Source organism: Acomys russatus, chromosome 32 (genome assembly GCF_903995435.1).
Source record: "Acomys russatus chromosome 32, mAcoRus1.1, whole genome shotgun sequence".
NCBI lineage: Eukaryota > Metazoa > Chordata > Mammalia > Rodentia > Muridae > Acomys > Acomys russatus.
In genome coordinates, this window is record NC_067168.1 from 45860604 (window position 1) to 45883363 (window position 22760).

Sequence of the window (22760 nt, forward strand, 5' to 3'; positions counted from 1 at the left end):
CGGGCTGTTCTCTTATCTAGGAGGAGGATTGTTCGAACCACACCTGGAGAATGAAGGGAGTGTTTCAGGAAGTGACTCCACGTTCTACAGGCAGACGGAAGGTAAGGTTGCTTGACTGACAGCTGCTGGGAAGTTGGAGAAGCTGTTGGCTGACGTGTCGTGACCGTAACCAAGTTGTGACTGACCAGAGAGAGCTCTGGGGTTGGGAGGCAGTCATCGAGCCAGGAACCTGTGCTTCCCGCGGGAAACCAATCCCATAATTTAGTAACGTTACATTTTATACCTACACCCTCATCCGAGAATTACGGAATGGCATCTGAAGCCTTTCTGGGACCTGGTAACTGTCCCCATCACACACACATGCCCAGTTAAATGCGTGGCCTGGGCTCATGGACTCAGCCTGTCTACCAGGGCATCGCTAGAGAACCCAGTGTCATGGGGTCGGTCGTGTTTGCTGAGAATACGCAGACCTGTCCTGTGAGAAAGCATTGGTGGGTAAAATATGAGGAGAGCACGTTACATACGTGTCACAACAAAATCTAGCATTTTGTACAATGATATGTACTAGTAATAAGCAACACATCTGGACTGATGAGATGGCTCAGCAGGTAAAGGTGCCTGCAAACAAGCCTGATGATCTGAGTTCAATCCCTGGGACCGCATGGTAGAAGAAAACTGACTCCCACAAGTCATCTTCTAACTGCCATGTGTATGCTATGGCATACATATGCACACATATGCACACGTGCACACACACACACACACACACACCAATTTTAAATGTCACCTTGACTTTAGTGGAGTTTGTTTCAGAGAATCTTTTTCCTGGTTTTTCAGGACAGGGTTTCTCTGTGTAGCCTTGGCTGTCCTGGACTCACATTGTAGACCAGGCCGGCCTCGAACTCACAGTGACCCGCCTGCCTCTGCCTCCCAAGTGCTGGGATTAAAGGCATGCGCCACCACTGCCTGGCCTTGTTTCAGAGAATTTATTATATTTTCCAAATGCCACATCCTAGCCACACTGGGTGAGTGATTTATGAATGGATAGATGTGTTCACACTTTGTCTCGTTTCACAAATAACTTTCCGCAGTTCACAGGAAGCTGGCATGTGCTGTTAGCACAAGACTGGTTAGAAATGGCAGCAGGAGATTGAAATTAGAGAAAAAGAGACACGTGCATCCTTTCAGACCCGTGATCCTATGGCCGATGTAGTTTGGACTCTGAGGCAGCCGGTGAGCTGATCCTGCACAGATATGTAACCCCAGCTGCTCCAGAGGCTGCAGCGGGAGGGTTATGAGTTCAAGGTCAGCACGGCCAATACAGTAAGACCCTGGAGATAGAGGGGCTGGGAGAAGAGGGTGTTCCCATGCCACTAAAGTGGCTGCTGTAGGCTCAGTTGGCGAGTACTCGCCACACTAGTGTGAGTTCAGCCTCCATCAGCCACGCAAAAAGCAGAGCATGCAGTGTGTGCTTGCAACCCAGTTCCAGAGAGGCAGAGACAGGCAGGTCCTGGTGCTTACTAGCTGAGCTGGATCAGTGAGCTCCGGGTTCAGTGAGAGGTCCTATCTCAAAAACTGTGTGCACCGAGGACAGTTCTGGAAGTCGGCCTCTCTCTCTCTCTCTCTCTCTCTCTCTCTCTCTCTCTCTCTCTCTCTCTCTCTCACACACACACACACACATACACACATACACAAATACTGCTGTGCTATCTGAAGAGATCACGTGGGCTTTGCCTTCATTTCTCTGCCAGAGCTTTTTCAGGAGTACTGAATGCCAGTGGTAACCCTCTGCTGTTTCAAAAATTACCTAGCCAGTCTGAGCTTCACAGATCCATCTGTGCAGTGTGACCACATAGCAGCACCTCACTGGCTTACCAATGTGGTTACTGATGTGAACTCTGACCACATGGCGCCTCGGCAGGTTACCGCCATGGTTACCTCCATGGTTACCAACTGAGTACCAGCATGCGCTCTACTCAGTCCTGTGCAGACACTGGTTTATGGCCCCAGTGTTTGCTTTAAGCCATGATCACAGCCCAGTGTCTTCGGGACACTTAATCATTTCTACCCATGTCATCACAATGGTAGAGTGTGTACAAGATGGAACCTAAGCTGCCTGAAAACATGAAGAGAGAAACTTTACTGTCTATTGGTCCCCAGCATAAGACCAGAAGGCAGAGAGGAGACTCAGAACCACAGGGCATGGGCTTCGGGTGATGGCGGGAGGCAGCAGTGAGGTGGATGCGGAGGGGACAGTGGGCTCATGTCCTTCCCTGAGCAGCTGGAGTGTGTCCTGGAACTCCAAGGGCTGTAAGCGGAAAAGTAGCCTCTGGGGCAATTGTAACCTGCTCTGTGCCCTGTTCCTTCCTAGGACACAGCATGATGGACACCCTGGCTGTGGCTCTGCGGGTGGCAGAAGAAGCCATTGAGGAAGCCATTTCCAAAGCAGAGTCCCAGGGAGACAGCCTGGTAGGACCTCCTTCTGTGTGGTGGGAGGCGAGAAGGCGGGAGCATCCTGGCTGTCAAGGTCAGGGGTCACCTCACCGTAGCCTTGGGTAAGGCTACATGTGACCTCTTTGCTGTTGCCAGGCCACTGTGACAAGGAGCCCCCACGTCCCCTCCCTTCTCTTCCTTCCACAGGACAAACAGAATGAAGCCAGCTACCTGCGAGACCACAAGGAAGAGCTGGCAGAGGAGCTGGCTACAACCATCCTGCAGAGGGTAGGACGATTCAAATGGCCACGAGGTCCAGGCCAGGGTCTCTGGGGAGCTGGAGAGTGGCTCACGGGATGGACCCATCCACTGGAGCAGAAGGGAGGCCGTGGGTCCCCTCTCTGCTGTCCTTGCCCTCCTCATTTGTACTTGGCCAAAGCAAGTCCCATGGCAGAACTCAGGGCCAGAGGTGGGGGGTTTGGGGGTACATTTCCCATGAGCACAAAGACCTGTAGAGGCCCCCTACTGAGGGCTATTGGTACCCTGAAAAACTTCAGGCTTCGTTTTCAGTCACCGTGACCCAAGCCCTATTCACACACATCAGGGACAGTCCTCACTCCTGAGGACGCCCAGAGGTCTCATGCAGTCATGGGTCAAAGGACCTAGATAAGTCCACAGGCTGCACTTTTTCAGCTGCAGCCCTGTGAGCCAAGCAAATGAATGAGCTGTCCTTTAAGCCCAGTGTTGGGTGTTAGAAAAAACAGCACAGGCCGAGTCCTGTTGTCCTGACTGTCACTGTCCTCGGCAGTTCCAAAGGCCAGGAGGTAAATGCAGCTATACACACCTTGAAGACAGGCCTTGCCCGGGCCCACGTCTACACTTTGGCAGGCACCTTCATTCTTTGCTGTCCTTTTCCTCGTGACTCTGTGGTCTAAAGTCTGCTGAAGGCTGCAAGGTCACCCACATGGGCAAAATGCTGCACACCCTGAGTACCATACACTTTTCATCCCAGGAGAATGTGTGTAGGGTCCCTGTGGCTCACTGGCAGGCCAGCCTAGCCTAGTAGGCAAAATCCAGGCTCAATATGAAACCCTGCCCGGGGGAAAAAAAGTGGAGAGAGATCGAGGAAGACACCCAGGTTGACTTCCGGCCTCCACACACGTGTGAACACACAGACATAAACAGACACCCATGGAGAATTCGTTTTGGTGGCTCTGCCGTTTTCTCCACTGCCCCTCTGCAGACGTTAGGGGCCCAGAGGGATCTGTTCCAATGGGCCCACTCACTGCACATGGCTGTGCATGATGGCAAAGGGGACCTGAGGTTCTGCCACTCATTGGGGTTCCAAGCTGCTCCCTTAAATCAAGACTTATATCCAGGAGCACTGGGGCCGTGTGCTATGCAGCTCTCGCTGACACATGGCTCTCTCTGGACCTGCACTTACCTGCCACATGGGGAGAGGTGCAGTGTGCATTTCTCAGAATTACTCCGAGCAACAGCTGAAGTGGGGCCTCTGTAGTCCCCAGCATGGAGTCCACAGCAGTGTGGAGTGATAGTTACTTACCTAGAGACGCTGTGAAAAACAGAATGGCAGCACAGTCAGGCCCCCGGGACTATGGGCTCCCCATCTACAGGGTCAGTTCACAAGGACCCAAAGTACATAGGAAAGGGTATTCCAGAAGGTTCCACAAAGGACAGCTTGAACTTGCTGTGCCAAGCAGTAGGCTGAGTCCACATGGACAAAAAAAAGGCATGTGAGGCCTGGAGAGATGGCTCAGTGGTTAAGAGCACTGACTGCTCTTTCAGAGGTCCTGAGTTCAATTCCCAGCAACCACATGGTGGCTCACAGCCATCTATAATGTGATATGATGTGCACTGTATACATAATAAATAAATAAATTATTTTTTTTTAAAAAAAGCATGTGAGGTTAAGCACTGTGGCCTTCCACTGTCTCCCAAGCCTGAGTCCTCCCTACAGCTGTCATCTGAGCGTCGCCTTCCTGGTACCTCATTTGTGTACCACATAGTGACGCCCATGTCGTCTGCGTCTTTACTTAACCTGCAGACTTTATTCTTGTTATTGTTCCCCCAAGCAGTAAGCCCAGCAACTACTGAAGTAACATGCACAGCGTGTCAGGCACTGTAAGTAGATGTATAGTTTCTTTAGGCAAATACACGTTCTATCCACCTTGGGTATCATTCCTCAAGTTTTTTTTTTTTTTTTACAAGGGTTCTGGGGATCAAACTCAGATCCTAATGCTTTCTCAGCAAGAACTTTGCCCAGGGGTGTCTGCAAGGGAGGTTGGTTCTCAGAGCCAGTCCCCTGCAGATGGCGAAGGGTGGCTGCAGTTGTCAGCAACAGGAGCTGTAGGTCGCCGAGGCTGTGTGTGTCATTCGAACTCAAGGTAGATCCGAAGTGTTGGAGCTAAGCTCTGGGTGGCTGCAGAGACATCCCAGAGGCGACCCCGCCAGAACGTGTCCTCATCTCCCCAGATTATAAGAAAGCAGAAGAGCAAAGCCGAGCCGCAAGCAGAGGAAGAGGAACCAGAGTGGCCACGGCCCCAGAGTGGCAGTGCAAAGGCAAAGGACGAGGGGACCACAGCCCCTCCAGGACGACAGGGAGCACGTGCCAAGCTCTGGGTGAGTCCTGTGGCACTGCCACCCCACCTGACCTGTGAGTCAGAGCCATTCTCCCACAGAAAAGGAGAGGGCCCGTTTCACCATCCACAGTTGAGTGTGAGTGTGTTCTCTGGGTCCCTGAGGACAGCAGGGGTGTGAAGAGGAGCAGGTAAGGTACAGGGGAGAGTGAGAAGCTGAGAGAAAGTGCAGGCTGCTGGGCAGCTTCTCCATTGAGACCAACTTAGGAGAAAATGAGGAGATGTCATAGGCTGCGTGTGTGTGTGTGTGTGTGTGTGTGTGTGTGTGTGTGTGTGTGTGTGCCTGTGTGCAGGTGTACATGTGGAAGTCAGAGGTCAACCTCAGGTGTCAAGCACAGTCAACCTTGATCTTTTGAGATGGGGTCTCCCTCTGGTCTGTCAGCCCCAGAGACCCTGCCGTCTCCACCTTACCAGTGCTAGGATCATAAGTATTGCCTCACTATGTCCAGCTGTTAACTACGGCTTCTGGGAATTGAACTCAGGTCTTTGTACTTGCAAGGCAACCTCCTTACCAACAGAGCCACCTTTCCCAGCTCACAGAGGCCCTACTTGCTCACACCAGTGCAGAGCCTTTGGGTAGTCAAAAGCCCCCTCTGTTCCCAGGTTGCAGGAGGAGCTGACTTTGACCACTCGTTAGCTGCTGCCTACAGAGTCAAGTGCTTGTGTAAAGCCTCACATCCCTCAGTCTCCTCAGTCTCAGTAGCATGAGCATCCTTGAGCTGTGTGCCCAGGGCCTCCCAGCTCTCTCGAACCTAGTTTCTCCAGTTGTGCCCACACTTGCTTCTCCCATAGATCCTTGTATAGGTAAGAAGCGGTGGGGGGGGGGGGGCGGAGGGCGGCGGGCACCATGGCGCACACCTTTAATCCAAGCACTCAGGAGGCAGAGGCAGGCCTGGTCTACAAAATGAGTGCAGGACAGCTAAGGCTACACAGAGAAACCAAAAATTAATTAATTAATTAAAAAATTCTTTCGGGCTGGAGAGATGGCTCAGAGGTTAAGAGCACTGACTGCTCTTCCAGGGGTCCTAAGTTCAATTCCCAGCAACCACATGGTGGCTCACAGCCATCTATAATGAGATCTGATGCCACACAATCATCTATAATGTGATCTTATGCCCTCTTCTGGTCTGCAGGTGTACATGACGGCTGAGCACTATATACATAATAATAAATAAATAAATCTTAAAAAAAAAAAAAATGAAGTGGGGAGCCAGGCGGTGGTGGCGCACGCCTTTAATCCCAGCACTCCGGAGGCAGAGGCAGGCGGATCGCTGTGAGTTCGAGGCCTGTCTGGTCTACAAAGTGAGTCCAGGACAGCCAAGAAACCCTGTCTTGAAAAACCAAAACCAAAACCAAAAGCAAACCACAAAAACAAAGTGAGGGAAAAAGCAGAGACCATGAGTGGGAAAGAATGAATCAAAGAAGTGAGAAGGCCAACTACTGAATCGGTCCCAACATTCTGGTGGGCAAACTAGCCCCCAAAGGTGGTGAGCAAAGACATTGCTCCAGCGCCACCTGCTGGAAGCAGTTTTTATTGCAACAACTGAGACATCCTGCTTTCTGTTGAGGATTTAGCAAAATGCCCTACCCTATGTTGTTGAGTGCCACGGGGATGGCACCTCCTAAATCCTGGCATCAAAGAGTGACTGCATGCCATGTGATGTGTGGCTATTAACTCCCCTATAAGTAGGACCTTGAGGTGCAGAATGGGTGCCCCTGTTACCCACTTCCAAGCCTGTCTTCTTCTTACATGGCCCCAGGTCTTCTTGGGGAGGACTAGGATTTCCTGTGACCCTTCTGAGCCCACACTGGCTTGTGCCACATCCTAAGCAGTAAGCCATGGGTCCCGGATCTGCGAGCACCTAATCATGCTGGGTCTGGGGCTATTTCCCAGGCTAGGAGTCCTGTGTGGCCAAGGTCGCTGAGAGCACCACCCCTCCCAAAACCCACCCATGTGCTTCAGCACCATCACCCCAGCACACCTTGCTGAGCGTCTGTTCTATCTGAGACATTTGTGCGTGTGCTTGTGTGTGTGTGTGTGCGCGCGCGTGCGCACGCTCAGGTGTAAGCCTGTGTTTAGATGCGTGAGTGTGTGCATGTGTGTGTGCCTCAGAGGACTGCCTCAGGAGTCATTCCTCAGAAGTTGTTCACTTTGTTTTCTGAGACATGGTCTTTTACTAGCCTGCTGCTCACCAGGTTTGGCTGGTCTTGCTGGCCACTGGCCAGCCAGACCCTGGACTGCCCATCTCTGTTTCCTAGTACTGGGATAAAAGTTGTGCACCACCACACATGGCCACACCTGGATTTTATGTGATTTGGGGGGAGGCGTGGGTTTTCGTGCTTACTAAGCAAGCACTTCTCTGACTGGGCCGCCATCTCCCCAGCCCGAGGACACTGTTTTGAAGCTGCCACTTTAGCTTGACATGCAGTGTGAGCACAGAGCAAAAGGTTATCTGCCAAGGCTGTGGCAGAAATGACATCCCAGCCCTGGGACAGGGACTCCCGTGTTCAGCTCCTGATGGTGACGCACTCACTTCCGTATCTCTGAGAACACCCTGTGTCTCCTTTGCTCTGTGGTAGGAGAGGCAAAAAGGGAGAGGAGAATGTGGGGGTGTCACAGCAACCAGGCGGGGATCCCAACTTCTTCTCAGAAAGTGGCTATGTGGAATGCCCTTTCACATAAGCCTAGCAAGTGCTCAAAACAAACACCTGTGCTGTCCTGAGCCTTGCTGAGGGGAACAGCCTCACTGTGCAGTGCCTTCTGCTGGACCACGTTCCCCGCTGAGCTGAAGGCTCTCATCCTGGGCAGTGCTTAAAGCTCATGCGTCCCTCTCCCCACAGCGGTCTCAGTCTGCATTCTCCTTCACTTCGGAAGACACTCTGAAGACCTGTCCAGTGGAGGCCGCACCAAGGCAGCCCAGGGACCGCGGTCAGCGTCTGCTCAAGGGGTCTGCTCTGCCCAGCTGGAGGAGCATGGATGGACTGGATGGGACAAGTAATGGGCTTTTTGTTGTTTGTTTTGTTTTGTTGTTTTGTTGAGACAAGGCCTCACGGAGGCCAGATCATGAGCTGGCCCCTACTCCTGTGTGGTCAAGGATGGCGTTAAACATCCGCTCTTTCTGCCTCCACTTCTAAATGCTGAGATTATAGTGTGCACCACCCACCACTGCCTGGCTCCAAGTGGTGTCCCCAAGTGCTGTTTGGAGTCTTGCCAACCACCACAGGGCCATTCGGCTCTTCCTCCCATAAAGTGTGCGTGTGGCTGTGAAAGCGTCTCTGATAGGCAGTTGTCTATCCCACCACATCTCAGGAGGTCACTATGGTTTGCTTGCACCTGTGTTCTTCCTGCTTGCTTCTAGAATGCTCTGCCTCTCTCTTAGGGGATGGAACCACATTAACATCTTACATAGTCTATTGAAATGAAGAGGTTGAATTTATCTCGGATACTTTTCCTAAATTCTCACACAGCAATTGTGGCAATGTAATTAGAAACCAGGGGCCAAGAAGCCCTACAGTTGGGGACTCTCATGCCCCTCAGTGCAGGTTTGTTCCTCACCTAGTAAACACGTACATACAGCAGAGCATGGACCCATATGTTGTCATGTGAAGCAGGTGTCCACAACCTGTGATACAGATCAGACCCAGATCCCGTTCTTGAATAGTAAAAACACTTAACCACAAAGTGGCCACCCTAGAAATAAACTTTTTAAGGCCAGCTACCATCTTCCTTCTATAACTAACCAACATCCTATGAGCAAAATCTCGAGTGGGAAGACTCAGAAGTGTTAAGTGTCTGTCCATCTTCTGAGTGACACTGGCTTCAACCCAGGCAGAGTCTAGTGTGGGGACCTGGGGCCTTATGGGACTATTTGGGATCTGAGCCCAGGAAACGCACAAGGACATGAGATAAGGAAGGACAGGTGAGCATAGACGACTAATAATCCAGGTGCATATCTGGGGGTTACTGGCTGGGGAGCCCTTGAGCTCATGTAGAAGAGTTACCTGTCAGTCAGGCACGGGGGTAGGTAATTAGCGCACAGTCTCCCCAGTTATTAGTGGGACTGTGCTCCTAGCAACGAGCAATTCCCAGGCACTCCAAGGGTCTTGTACCTAGGTTACGATTCAAGTGAAGTACGGCTGAAGTACAGATGGAGTGTCTGACAGGCTGCAGCTGTGGGTGGAGGACTCGGGGTCTGCTACAGGGAAAGGCAGTGTTGCCCTTACCTGGCTGAGGGGTCCTGTGGAGTGTCAGGGCAGCACTGTTGGCAGTCTCGGGGGTGGGGACCACTCTGTCCGAGTCCCTTTGCTGCACAGAGGGGCACATGCAACACTGAGTGACGGCTGCAACACGCACACCTGCTTTCTCTGTGTGTCGCTATGGAGTAGGTAGGTGTTGGTCCATGACCTGGCGTTATGTCCATTTCTATAATCCAACTCAATAAATGGAGAGAAAAGCTGAGAGTGCTTCGTCAGCTTCATAGTCCGTGCCATATGACAGCAGCGGAGCCTCCCTCTAACCCCACAGACAGACCAGGAAACTGGCTAGGGTACCCCCTTATCTGAGGGTAGTAACCTTGTATCTAGGGTTCATCCCTGGATCTGCCTGGCCCCCCAGCCCCCTTTAAATTCTTTCTCTAATATTATTTTCTTGTTATCTTGGTGTTCTGTGTGTACGCGCACGTGCATGCAGTTCTCATAGATGCCAGAAGAGGGCATCAGATCCCCCAGAACTGGAACCACAGGCTATTGTGAACCACAGCGTAGGTACCAGGACTTGAACTTGGGTCCTCTACAAGCATAGCCAGTGATTGCTCTTAACCACTGAGCCATCTCTCCAGCTCCAAGCCCCAGGTTCTTGGATTTTCCCATCACTGCAGTAGCCCTGTTCACACTGAGAATCCATCTTGGGCTGGGAATGGCTCTGATGATAAAAATATTTACTGTGCAAGCATGAGGTCCTGAGTTCGATTCCCCAGATCCCACGTTTAAAAAGAAAAAAAAAAATCAGGCATGGGGCTGGAGAAGTGGCTCAGTGTTGACTATTCTTGCAGAGCACCTGGCTTTTGTCCCCAGCACACATGTCACAACTGCTTGTAACTCCAGCTCCAGTAGATTCCACACACCCCAACCTCCACAGGTTCCTGTAAATAAACTTATGTGGCCACAGACACATATATGCATAAGTTAAAAATAAATAATAATTGTTTAAGGATGTAGGATTGTCCCTGGAGTTTCTGACCAGCCAGCTGAGCTGAACTGGTAAGACCCAGCTTCAGTGGGAGAGTCTGTCTGGGAAACTGAGGTAGAAGACTGGGAGACAGTTAGAGAGCTTGCCGCACAAACGTGAGGACCAGAGTTTAGTTCCTTGTCAATGCCCAGTGAGCGTGGCTGCTGCCTGTAATTCCAGCTCAGGAGGCAGAGGTACGGTCCTCAGAGCAAGCCGACTAGGGAGACCAGCTTATCAGTGAGCTCTGGAGAGACCCTGACTCAAAGAATACGGAAGAAGAGCAGGGTAGGAGTCCCAACACCAACTGTAGGACTCCACATGCACGCCTGAGCCTGCGCCTGCACCTGCACGCACATGTGCATGCGCGCGCGCGCACACACACACACACACACACACACACACACACACACACGCACACACACACACACGCGCACACACACACACACACACACACACCTTCTGCTCCGAGCAAGCATTGTACCAACCTTACAAGCACGTTCCTGCTCTCATCCTCATGACAACTCAGGAAGCTTCTAGCTGCCATTTTCCTCCAATAGCTGGATCTGAGAATCCTACAGCCGAGGAATGGCTTCCAGGCCCCCACGCCCAGGCCTTGGAGACCTCTGTTCTTCCCACCATGAAACCTGCCCCCCTGGGCAGAGGAGGCTAATTTGCTTCTTGGACAAGCCGAAGGCTGGGCTCCAGGTCCTGCCTCGGGGGCCTTGTCGTCTGGAGGCTGCCAAGCTACATGCGTGGTCAGTCAGAACACAAGGCGGTGATGGGAAGGCAGCCAGGAAGGTCAGGGGTGAGCACCAGCCCTGGGAACAGAGGGCTTGGAGGTGAGAGGGTTAAGGAGTGGCTGGAGCTTCAGGACAGGATGTGAGGAGATGAGCTGCCAAAGGAGTGCCAGGCACCTGAGACGGCTGGAAGGGCCCCCATTCACCATTTCCTGTCAGCCTGAGTGGCTGACTCTCAGAAGAAAGAGAACCCAGTGTTCCGCCAGGGTGGGTTACAGTAGGCAGCTAGTGTGGAACTGGGTCACTGGATTGAACACACACATCCCACCAGCACCTGCGTTCCTCCAGGCTGGAGTTCTGCAACGGGCAGGCAAAGGCTGGAGACCACCATACCATGGAGCAGCAGCAGGCTGACAGAGAGCCTGTACCATTTGTGTCAAGCAGGGGGAACCCGGTCTCAAGGTCTTGCACAGAGCCGTAGCCCCATAGGCTCCTGGTCCAGAAGCTAACGTCCAGGTCCAAGGTACAGAACGGTTCCTTCCAAAGCTCTTAGCCTTCTCTGCCACCTTTGGTGGGAAACATCCTCTCCTGGTAACTGCTGTCCCTGAGGAACTCTGGGGCATCCAGCAGTAGGCCTTTCCCTCCAACCCCCATGTGCCGGCACGAGGTTGAAGCCTTGAGGCCCAGCCCTCAGGCCTCCCAGGTGACTTGAGTCCGGATGAGAGCCATCTGGGTCATTGGTGCCAGCTCAGGAGGGCTCCGGCCCCCCTTGTGTTTTCCCCCAGGTTGTCCTGGGGCCACCTTGACATTGGAAAGAGGGAGAACCGCCTCTCCGACCCCTGCTTTGTTTTCACTCCTGCCTCTGAAACCCGGGATGCCAGTCACATTCTGCTCAGGCCCTCACCAGAACCCAGTGTGCACCCTAGGTCGCAGGAGTGACAGATGTGCGTGGGTGTGGAGGCTGTTGGGAGAGACGTCTGTGAACACACTCAGGCCAGAATAGGAGGTGAACAGTCCCTCATCGGTGAAGAGAGACTAAGGGTCCAGGAGACAAACCCATGGCCAGGGCGGGAGAACAAGGGCTCTGTCTGGCTGCTGCTGTTCAGTCCCTTCCCTTCTACCAGCCTTGGACCAGCGTGGGGCAGCTCTCAGGAGGCCTGGAAGGGACCATGCCTCCCAGCTTTACTCCATCTGTGAGGCCCCAGGCATAATATTTTTACTTTAAAAGAATTATATATATACATATATATGTGTGTGTGTGTGTGTGTGTGTATGTGTGTGTGTGTGTGTGTGCGCGCGCGCGCGCAACAGCGTTGCTGTGTCCAGACGTCAGCGTTTCACCATCTTCCATCTCTTACAGTCTTTCTGCTTCCTCTTCCACGGTGTCCCCTGAGCCTGTTGATGATGCCCATGTATGGTGTAACCAACCACCTGTGAGTTGTGTGCACTGTGGGGACACACACAGGACACACAGGTCTCACAGGAAGCCAGTCATGGGAGGTGTCATATATCGCCCAGCTTGCTCCTATAGTGATAACGGGGCCTTCTGGTGTCTGTCTCTGCCCCACAGATCTGGTCCCAGTTCTGCAGAGCCCCGACGGTAACTGGATGGCCCTAAAGGATGATGGTACACGGCCCCCAACCCGCCTGCTGGCCAAACCGAAGAGTGGGACCTTTCAGGCCCTGGAGGTGGCGTCCAGTGTGACATCTGCCTATGATGAGATAGGTTCCGACAGTGAGGAAGACTTTGATTATAGTGAGGCCTTGAGTAAGCTGTGCCCAGCATCCCAGAGCAGGCCAAAGCAGCTCCAGGCTCAGCCTGCACAGGCTCAGAGTTCCGGCCAAGGTCCCTTAGCCACCTCTCCCTCCAACCCTGAGGCCATGTGTTCCGATTCGGAGACCTCCTCCACCAGCTCATCTCGGGAGGCCGGACGCCGGGCTAGGCTGTCCTGGCTGCAGAGGAAGGCCCCCAAGAACTCCACAGCAGAGAAAACGCGCCACCAGGGGAAGGTGGATGTCAATTTCAACCCTGAGGCAGCCAGCGGAGAGACTTCCGACAGTAGTGACCAAGAGGAGGCCCTCCCCGCCGCAGACCGCCGGGCCAGGAGATGGAGGAGGGCCCGAGTGGGCCCAGAGGAGCCAACCCGGAGGCTGCCTTCGCCTGGTGCCCATCCACAGGCTCCCCACACACCTCAGGTAAGGAAAGTTCACCTGCGCATGCGCACGCCCTGAAAGTACGGTGACCCCTCTCCACATAGAGTGCCGTAGAGAGCCTGGGTTTGGGCTCCGCTGTCTAAGATTCTATTGGTTGTTGCTGCCAAGCAGCCGAGTGACCGGAGCCATGTCACATCAAACCCTCTGTGGCTCCGTGTCCTTGTATTAGGCGACTGTCTTGTCACTGTGAACAAAGACTGACAAGGCACATGCTAGGAGTCTTCACTTGGGCTCACGTTTCTAGAGGCTTCTGTTTACAGGCACTGTGTCTCCTGTGCATGAGCAGAGCATACTGATGGCAGGGACAGGAGGCGGGGTGGGGAGGAGGTGGTCTTCAGTTCATGGTGGACAGGAAGAAAGAGAAAGGGACCACAGGAGAGAGGCAGGGCGGGGCAGGGGGACGGCTGTGTTGGTGAAGGGCTTGCTGTGTAAGCTTCAGTCCCACCTACATAAAAAGCCAAGCGTGGCAGCACACACTTGCTGTCCCAGTGTGGGGCGGGGAGAGAGACTGGAGACCCCGTGCAGGTACCACCTGACCACCCTCGCCTACTTAGTTAGCCCCAGGCCAGTGAGAGACCCTGTCTCAAAAACAAGGTGGATTAGCATCTGAGGGATGGCATCTGTGTCTCTGGCCTCTACATGTTCACATGCACTCACACACACACACACATGTGCCTACACACACACACACACACACACACACACACACACACACACGTTAATTATTACTTTTTTAAGTAAGGAAAAACATTTTTAAATTTAAATTTTTAAGATTTAGGATGTATAGCCAAGGAACATTCGTGATCAGTGCATGATTCAAAACGGGGTACCCGAAGCTTTGCATTTACTACAAAGTGGCTTCAAGCTCAAGTTCAGGCATTGGGATTTGAGAAGCACCTGTCTTAGTTGGTGTTTCTGCTACTGTGATGAAACGCCATGGCCAAAAGCAACTTGGCAAATAAAGGGGGGGGGGGAGACAATAATCAAAAACAAACAAAACAAAAAACAAAAAAAAAGCACCATAGCCTTCCCCACGGGCCAGTCTAAAGGAGGGGTTTCTCATAGCCTTCCCCACGGGCCAATCTAAAGGGGCGATTTCTCAGTTGACAGTCTCTCTTCCCAGAAGGCTCCAGCCTGTGCCACGCTGACAGGTAGGGAGTCAGCAGAGGCCACCCAGAAGTGCAGGGACCCTCTCTGTCTACCTGCCGGGGAGGGACCTCGAGCAAATAGCAGTACCACTTGATCACCACTAGGTGGGGGTACTGCTACACTGCCAGGGCTGTTCCAACCTTCAGTTTCCTTTCATAGGACAGTTCTCAGGCGCCTGTAAATCCAGTTCTGGAGCATCTGACACCCTCTTTCTGGGCGCCAAGGGCCCCTGCGTACACACGGTACACATAAAGACAAATAGTCACACACATAAACGTAAATTAAAAATTAAATTAAGTAAAATCTAACTCAATGTTTTCTCTCAAAAATGTCTGAAGGTGTGTTTTATGTGAGGCCATTTTCTTAGTTAGGGTTTCTATTGCCGTGATGAAACACCATGACCAAAGCAACCTGGCAAAGAAAGGGTTTATTCAGCCTACACTTCCACACCATAGTCCATCACCAAAGGAAGTCAGGACGGGAGCTCAAACAGGGCAGGCACCTGGAGGCAGGAGCTAGTGCAGAGGCCATGGAGGGGTGCTGCTCACGGGCTTGCTCCTCACGGCTTGTCCAGCCTGCTTTCCTGTAGAACCCAGGACCATTAGGGCCAGTGATGGCCTCACCTTCCCTGAGCTGGGCCCTCTCCCCTCAGTCACTAATTAGGCAACTCCTTATGGAGTTGTTTTTGTCAATCCAGCTGCCCTGATTTCAAATGACGTCAGCTTGTGTCAAGTTGACATAAAACTGTCTGTCTTTGGCATCATGCTGTTTGTCTATCTTCTTCCATGATGATCTAACTCCCAACCATGCCTGATACAGAAAGATAACATACCAAGAGCAGGGATCAGCCCACGCAGAACGCAAGCAGTAAGGAAGACACTGTCTGTAGAAGTTTAAACCAGGCGCTGGGGAGATGGCTTGCTTGGTAAAGCTCTTCCCCTGCAAGCGCACGGCCTGAGTGTCACCTCCAGACACATGTAAAAACCCAGGCACAGTGATGCAGGCTTGCAGTCTTGTGGTGTGCTGAGGGGAAGAGACAAGTTGCCACTGGGGCTTGCTACATAGAGAGCCTAGCTACATAGAAAATTCCAGACACACACATACACACACACACACACACATATACACACATACATGCACATATATACAACTTAAAAACAGCAATAAACACATTAAAGTTAGTCTTTGGAAAGGTTTTTTTCCTTAATTATCATACTTAATTAGGTAGGTGTGTGGTTTTGTACGTGTGAATGCAGTGGCCTGGTGTGGGTGTCAGGAACCAGACTCATGTCCTCTTCACGAGCAGGAAGTGCTCGCAATAGCTGCACACCTCTGCAGTCCCCAAATGCTGTCTTCTCTGTGTCAACACCTCCTGCCAGTCACAGACGACTCTAAGCAATGGTGCTGATGACAAACTCTTTCTAGGAGGCCAGGTGGCTTCCAAACCCCACTAGGGACGCCATTGGTTCATCCTTAACCACAAAGTGACAGCCATTTAAAGATTTGGTCCATGCTTCCAGGCTGCAGACAGGCCCACAGAGTGTCGCCATGCACATTTTAAAGAGTTGTCAAATTAAGCTCTCAGACCTCATAGCTATTTAGATAGCATGACAGTGTACGGGTGTGTTTTGCACAGTGTCATTGTCAGTCTGTTCAGTTTCTGTCAACTCTGTTTGAGAAAGAAAAAACTTTTTGGTTAACACTTACGTGGTTTCCACTGAGATTGTTTCTTCCCCTAACTTTAAAAGTGATCAGTTTTTCTTCTGTAAAAAGTGCATTTATGTTTTACCTGTCATCTTACTCCAATATGTATCTTTTATTTTTGGTATTTTGAGACAGAGTCACAATGTGTAGCCTTGGCTGGCCTAGAACTCACTATGTAGACCAGGCTGGCTTCAAAATCACACCGATCCTCCTGCCTCTGCCTCCCAAACGCTGAGTTTAAAGGTGTGTGCCTGTACACCCGGCCTAAGTACATTTTACATATACATTTTTTTCTCAGTAACAATGTCGTTGGAGATGGGTGTGTGGCTCAGCTGGCAGAATCTTAGCCTTGCTCGAGTAAGGAACTTGGTTCAATCCCCAGAACCGCATAAACCAGGCACAGTGGCACACTCCTGCAATACCAGCACTTGGTAAGTAGAGGCAGGAGGGTCAGGAGGGCAGGGTCATCTTCAAGGACGTCGTGAGTTGAGTTCAAGGCCAGCCTGGGCTACACGAGACCCTGCTAATTGTCTCTTCTATCATTTTATTATTTCATGCCATAAATTCTCAAGCAGGCTTGTATTCTCCATCGATCTGTTTGACCCACATAGGCTTTATTTTTCTGGGTGTGAAGTAAGAGCTAGCTTTTTTTCCCTAATTATTCATTTGTTTCTGGATCATTAATAAGTCACTCACATGTATCTGCTGGCAGCAGATGCCGTCTTCAGCACGCACGGAGTTTATTTTATTACCATGAGTCTGTTTTCTTTGTTCCCTTCCTGTACAAATTCTACTGTTTTCATTATAAATTCCTTACAGAATATGTCACTGTCTGGTGGTCACACATCCCCTCCCCCCCCACCCTGTGTTGTTTTGGTTGATACCGACACACTGCTCTAAAACTCTCTTGGCATCTCTCAACTCTTTACTGATATAATTGGTTTCTCAAAATCTGCTCAATTTGGGAAAAAAAAGTTTTATTGGACTGTGCAGAATGTATGCATCTACTTAGGAATGATTTGTCTGTGTAATATCTAGTGGTTTTTTTTTTTTTTAATCCAGCACTGTATGGCACTTGTAAAGTTTTTGTACTTTTCGTCCAAAGCCCTCATGCTCTTCTCGTTAAGCAAATTTTAATTTACACTTCAAGATGCTGTGAGGGAGAGTTTTCCCATCTGTTACATGTTGAGATCGGATTAGCGCCTATAGAATGGTCCTGACTTTGTTTCATAACTTAGTACTCCAGTGGAGTTTTTGTTAATTCTGCTAAGTCTTTGCTGTGGTGTTCTTTGTTATTCCTATTACCTAGTGAATTTGCATACTAGCAAGTGCTCTACCTCTCCCCGTCCCATCCCCCTCTGTTCTCCCACGTCCTCCTCTTCCTCTTTGGACCTCCCTAAGTTGCCTAGGTAGGCCTTGAACTCACTCTCCGGCTCAGCGTCAGCCTCGCGAGCAGCTGGGATTGCAGACCACCGCAGGCAGCCCAGCAACACTGCGGTCCTGCCCTTTCTCTTCTCTTACTGCACTGGAAACTTCATAGTTAGATTTTGTTTGCTTCTATTTCATCTAACTTTAGTTTACGTGTGTGTGTGTGTGAGTGTACAAGAGCCGTGTGTATGCAGGTGCCCTTAGTGCCCAGAAAGAGGACATCAGATCCTCTGGACCTGGAGTTGCAGGCGCCTGCCTGATGTGGGTGCTGGAAACTAAATCCGGCTCCTCTTTGAGAGCAGCAAGTGTCCTGAACTGCTAAGTCGTCTCTTCAGCCCTGTCTGTTTTTGTTTGTTTGTTTGTTTTGTTTTTTCCTGAGATGGAGGAGGCGTGCCTCATTATATAGCCCAGGCTAGTCTCCAATACATGGTCCTCCGCCATAGCCTCTGGAGTACTAGGATTATTGGCATTTGCTATTGTGCCTGGCGGGAACTGCCATTCGTAGGCCTTACTATTTGTATATTATAACACATTCATTTGCTTTGCCTTACATTAATGCATTTATAGGTATCTAAAGTAACAAGCTGAATATGTGGGTTTTTTTGTGTTTTTTTTTTGTTGTTGTTGTTTTTTTTTTTTGGTTTTTTGAGACAGGGTTTCTCTGTGTAGCCTTGGCTGTCCTGAACTCGCATTGTAGACCAGGCTGGCCTCGAACTCACAGTGATCTGCCTGCCTCTGCCTCCTGAGTGCTGGGATTAAAGGCGTGCACCAGAACACCCGGTCTGAATATGTGATTTTTAAAAAAAATTTTTTTTTGTTTTATTTTATGTACATTGGTATTTTGCCTGGATTTCTGAGAGATTGGCCCCTGAAGCGGGGGTTACTGATAGTTGCGAGGAGCTGTGTGGGTACTGGGATTCGACCTCGGGCTCTCTGGTCCTCTGGAAAAACAACCGGTGTTCTTAACCGCTGAGTCATCTCCCCAGCCTGAATATGTGATTTTTATTTGACTTTAACTGAGCTCACTGTGGAACAACTCCAGCGGGGATCTTTCTTCGTTGGTCACCTGCCCCAGTGGTTCACGGTCAGTTCTGCTGCTGCCTCAGTTAAGCCCTTATCAAAACTAGGAGGCCTTTCAGATCATCTCAAATGATATAAATCAGCAATGGGGTTTTGGTATGTGTTGAGTCAAGCAGAGTCTTCTCACTGTGGCGCTGGGGTGGCCTGGACCTTACTGAGTGGCCAGGCTGACCTTAATTCACTGCAGTGCCTCAGCTTCAGCGTCCCAAGGGCTGTGGTTCTAACCCTGAGCCCCAGGCCTGGCCGGTTTTTCTTCTATGATCTGTTAATGTTGATACTCACATTAATAATTGGGTTTTTAGTTGACTTAGTATTTGTTACTTTTCTAGATCATGACTCCTGTCTGTAAGAACAGAATTTCATTTGTATTCTAACCTGTTGAGTTCAGTGTTCACTTTGGCTCAGCAGTTAAACGTGCTTCCTGCTCTTGCACAAGACCAGAGTTCAGAGCCCAGCACCCACATAGCGGCTCACAACTGCCTCTAACTGTAGCTCCACGTAATCTGATGCCCTCTTCTGGCCTCCACAGACACTGCAGTCATGTGTACATCCCCACACAAGGCGCATAATTAACCTAGTTTCTATTGAAAGCAGGGTTTATTCTTGGATGACAAAGTGCAAGACTCAGCTCTGTGTCTGTTTATCTAGGCTGCCTGTCTGACTGCTGCTTATTGTGTTTTATGGTGTGCATTTGTCTGACATTTCTGCACCAGGATTTGAGGTAGACAGAGTGTTGGGAAGAAGAGACCAAAAATTATTCTACTTAGAAGGAAGAGAACAGATGGATCTGCCAGTTCTTTTTCCTGCCTGTTCCCGTGGCTTTTGTGCTTAATGAAAAATTCTCTGCCAGGCGCCCTTGATCCCAGCACTCAGGAGGTAGAGGCAGATAGATCTCTGAGTTTGAGGCCAGCCTGGTCTACAGAGAGTTTCAGGACAGCCAGGGCTACAGAGAGAAAACTTGTTTGGGAAAGAAGGAAGGAAGGAAGGAAGGAAAGATCCTCCTTTTACTGACAACAGTCTGATTTCTATCACTTCCTGGCGTAGGAGAGTTGCTGTCGTTTTGTGGATCTGCCCACACAGCTTTGTAAGAAGATTAGATAAGGTTGTGGGGCTCTTTGCCTAACACCATTTTAACATGGAAGCTGCCTGGTGCGTTTGCACCAATGGGAACTTGAGGGCTCCAGACAACTGCTATTTTAGCTTCCTGCAATGGTTTATTTTTGGTTATACTCATTAGTGGTGCTGTTTTTGGGGTAAATTTGGCCCCATCCAGCATCCTAGGTTCTAATTCCTCTCTAAAAACGGGTTCAGATAGGTCAGCAGGTAAAGGTGCTGCCGTCAAGCCTGCTGCTGGCCTGAGTTGGGCCCTCCGGACCTGCATGTAGAAGGAAACTGACTCCTGTAGGGGTACTCTGATCCCCACATGTGCTGAGACATATGAATGTCCACGTGCCTACACACACACGCGCACACACACACGTGCACACATGCACACATACACACACACGCATGCACACACGCACATATACACATGCGCATGCACACACACATGCACACATACACACACGCATGCACACACATGTGCACACATGCACACATACACATGCACACACACGTGCACACATGCACACATACACACACACGCATGCACACATGCACACATACACACGCGCACGCACACACACATGCACACATACACACACACGCATGCACACACACATGTGCACACATGCACACATACACACACGCATGCGCGCACACGTGCACACATGCACACACACGCATGCACACACGTGCACACGTGCACACACACACGCAAGCACGCACACACACATGCACACATACACACACGCATGCACACACACATACACACGTGCACACATACACACACACGCATGCACACACATGTGCACACATGCACACACACACATGCACACACACATGTGCACACATGCACACACACACACGTGCACACATGCACACATACACACACACGCATGCACACATGCACACATACACACGCGCATGCACACACACATGCACACACACACACACGCATGCACACACATGTGCACACATGCACACATACACACACGCATGCGCACACACACGTGCACACATGCACACACACGCATGCACACACACGTGCACACATGCACATACACACACGCAAGCACGCACACACACATGCACACATACACACACGCACGCACACACACGTGCACACATGCACACACACATGCACACACACGTGCACACATGCACACATACACACACACGCATGCACACATGCACACATACACACGCGCATGCACACACACATGCACACATACACACACGCATGCACACACACATGTGCACACATGCACACACACACATGCACACACACACGTGCACACATGCACACATACACACACACACACACACACAAAACATAAATAAATAAATGCACAATCTGATCTTGCTATATGAGAAGCGACTGATGGCACTGGGGTCACAGGCGTGCACTGCCGTATCTGGCTTTACGTGGCTCCAGGGGATAAACCCAGGCCCACTCCTGTGCAGCCAGCACAACACAGAGTAGGGGGACCCCCAGGCCCTGAACTGCTTGCTTTAAGCTTTGCTCAGTCTTTTCTGCTGACACTGTCCACCTCCACCAACCAGGCCAGGGCTGCCCCTGAGTATCATCAACCCTTGCCTGTGTCGTGGGGACGTCTGGCTAGCTACCCTTCCCCCACCACACTGTGAACTCACAGGGCCAGGGACAGTGGCACGCAACCTTCAAGCCCCGTGGACAGTACAGGATTCAGCACACAGTAGGTGCTCAATCCATCTTTGCTGAATGTGGGCCCAAACTGTCACCTACCAGTTCTTCATGTATTTGCATGTGGTAAATGGACGTGAACAGATATTGTCAAGCAGACTGTCTTTTGGAGAGATGTTTTTGGGTTTTTTTGTTTGTTTGGTTGGTTTTGGGTTTTTTGTTTTGTTTTGTTTTGTTTTGTTTTGTTTTGAGACAGGGTTTCTCTGTGTAGCCTTGGCTTTCCTGGACTCACTTTGTAGACCAGGCTGGCCTTGAACTCACAGTGATCTGCCTACCTCTGCCTCCCGAGTGCTGGGATTACAGGCGTGCATCACTGTGCCCGGCTTGGAGAGATGTTTTTTGCCTTGTAAAGGGGTGTTCTGTAGCCTAAGCCAAAGCAGTGGCAGAATGCCCTGGTGGGGAGAGCTCCATGCCTGTGGCTGCTGTTCAGCCCTCTGGTTCTGGCCCAGACTGCATTTCTCCTCTCCCCACAGCTCTCTACTGTCTCCTTCTGAACCTTCCAGTGGCGTCATATGCCATTCTACACACCTCAGGTCTTCTGGGTCTTGCTGCTTCCTCGTGGGGAGTGCCTGGCCCCATACTTACACACTGCAATGTTCTCATCTTTCCTAAACCTGCTCAGAGCCCATTCTTCCTATGGGCTGCTCTCACACACCCAGCAAAGGAAGTCTCGCTTATTCAGTGCCCAAAGAGTACTGGTCAGCTCCAGAGGCTCTCAGCGGCAGTCCTTACTCAGGACAGTGAAACAGATGGACACGTCCAAGGGTTCCTTTTATTCTCTTTGAGTCAGTGATTTTTGAAATTTTCTATTTCATAGATTTCCTCTCAACCACCATTATGTAGGCATCTGCCTTAGATTCATCCAGTTACAGACTGTACCAAGTAGACCTGACATACGGACATTGCGAAGGCTAGAACAGCTCTCAACTAAACAAGATCCAGCTCTCTGGCTCACACTGCACAGCACAGCGCTGAATGGTGAGGCCCTTCCTGTTGGAAGACTGAAAAATAAATGCAGAATGTCTTCTTTGAGAGCTGTCAATAATGCTGGTAACCTTCACTCACCAGTGCGTGAGCCTGAAAAAACCTAGCAAAGACACTGTCTCAGGAAAATGCCAGATCTTCTTGAGCCCATACTGTGCTACAGCTGTTGCTGGAATCCAGGCTATCCACTCCACGTCCCTCTTCTGAGTGTCTGACAACTGTGAAGTGCTCCCCGTGAGCCCCCATCAGTCGTCTTCTCTTTGTGATGAAAAAATTTTAAAAATTGAACTCTCGGCTGAATGTACCAAGAGAAGAATGAAGTC

The 22760-nt window shown here is 50.7% G+C and overlaps 1 protein-coding gene across 2 annotated transcripts in view; it reads left to right on the forward strand.

The window, feature by feature from the left end:
* The window catches only part of Myrip (myosin VIIA and Rab interacting protein), a 171478-nt gene that overhangs the window by 116720 nt on the left and 31998 nt on the right, over window positions 1-22760 (forward strand). For both annotated transcript variants that reach the window (XM_051140189.1, XM_051140188.1), the window contains exons 5-10: window positions 21-101; window positions 2372-2469; window positions 2641-2721; window positions 4927-5073; window positions 7932-8085; window positions 12625-13250. In XM_051140189.1, the coding sequence (XP_050996146.1) occupies window positions 21-101; window positions 2372-2469; window positions 2641-2721; window positions 4927-5073; window positions 7932-8085; window positions 12625-13250 (1187 nt within the window). The remainder of the gene's footprint in view (window positions 1-20; window positions 102-2371; window positions 2470-2640; window positions 2722-4926; window positions 5074-7931; window positions 8086-12624; window positions 13251-22760) is intronic.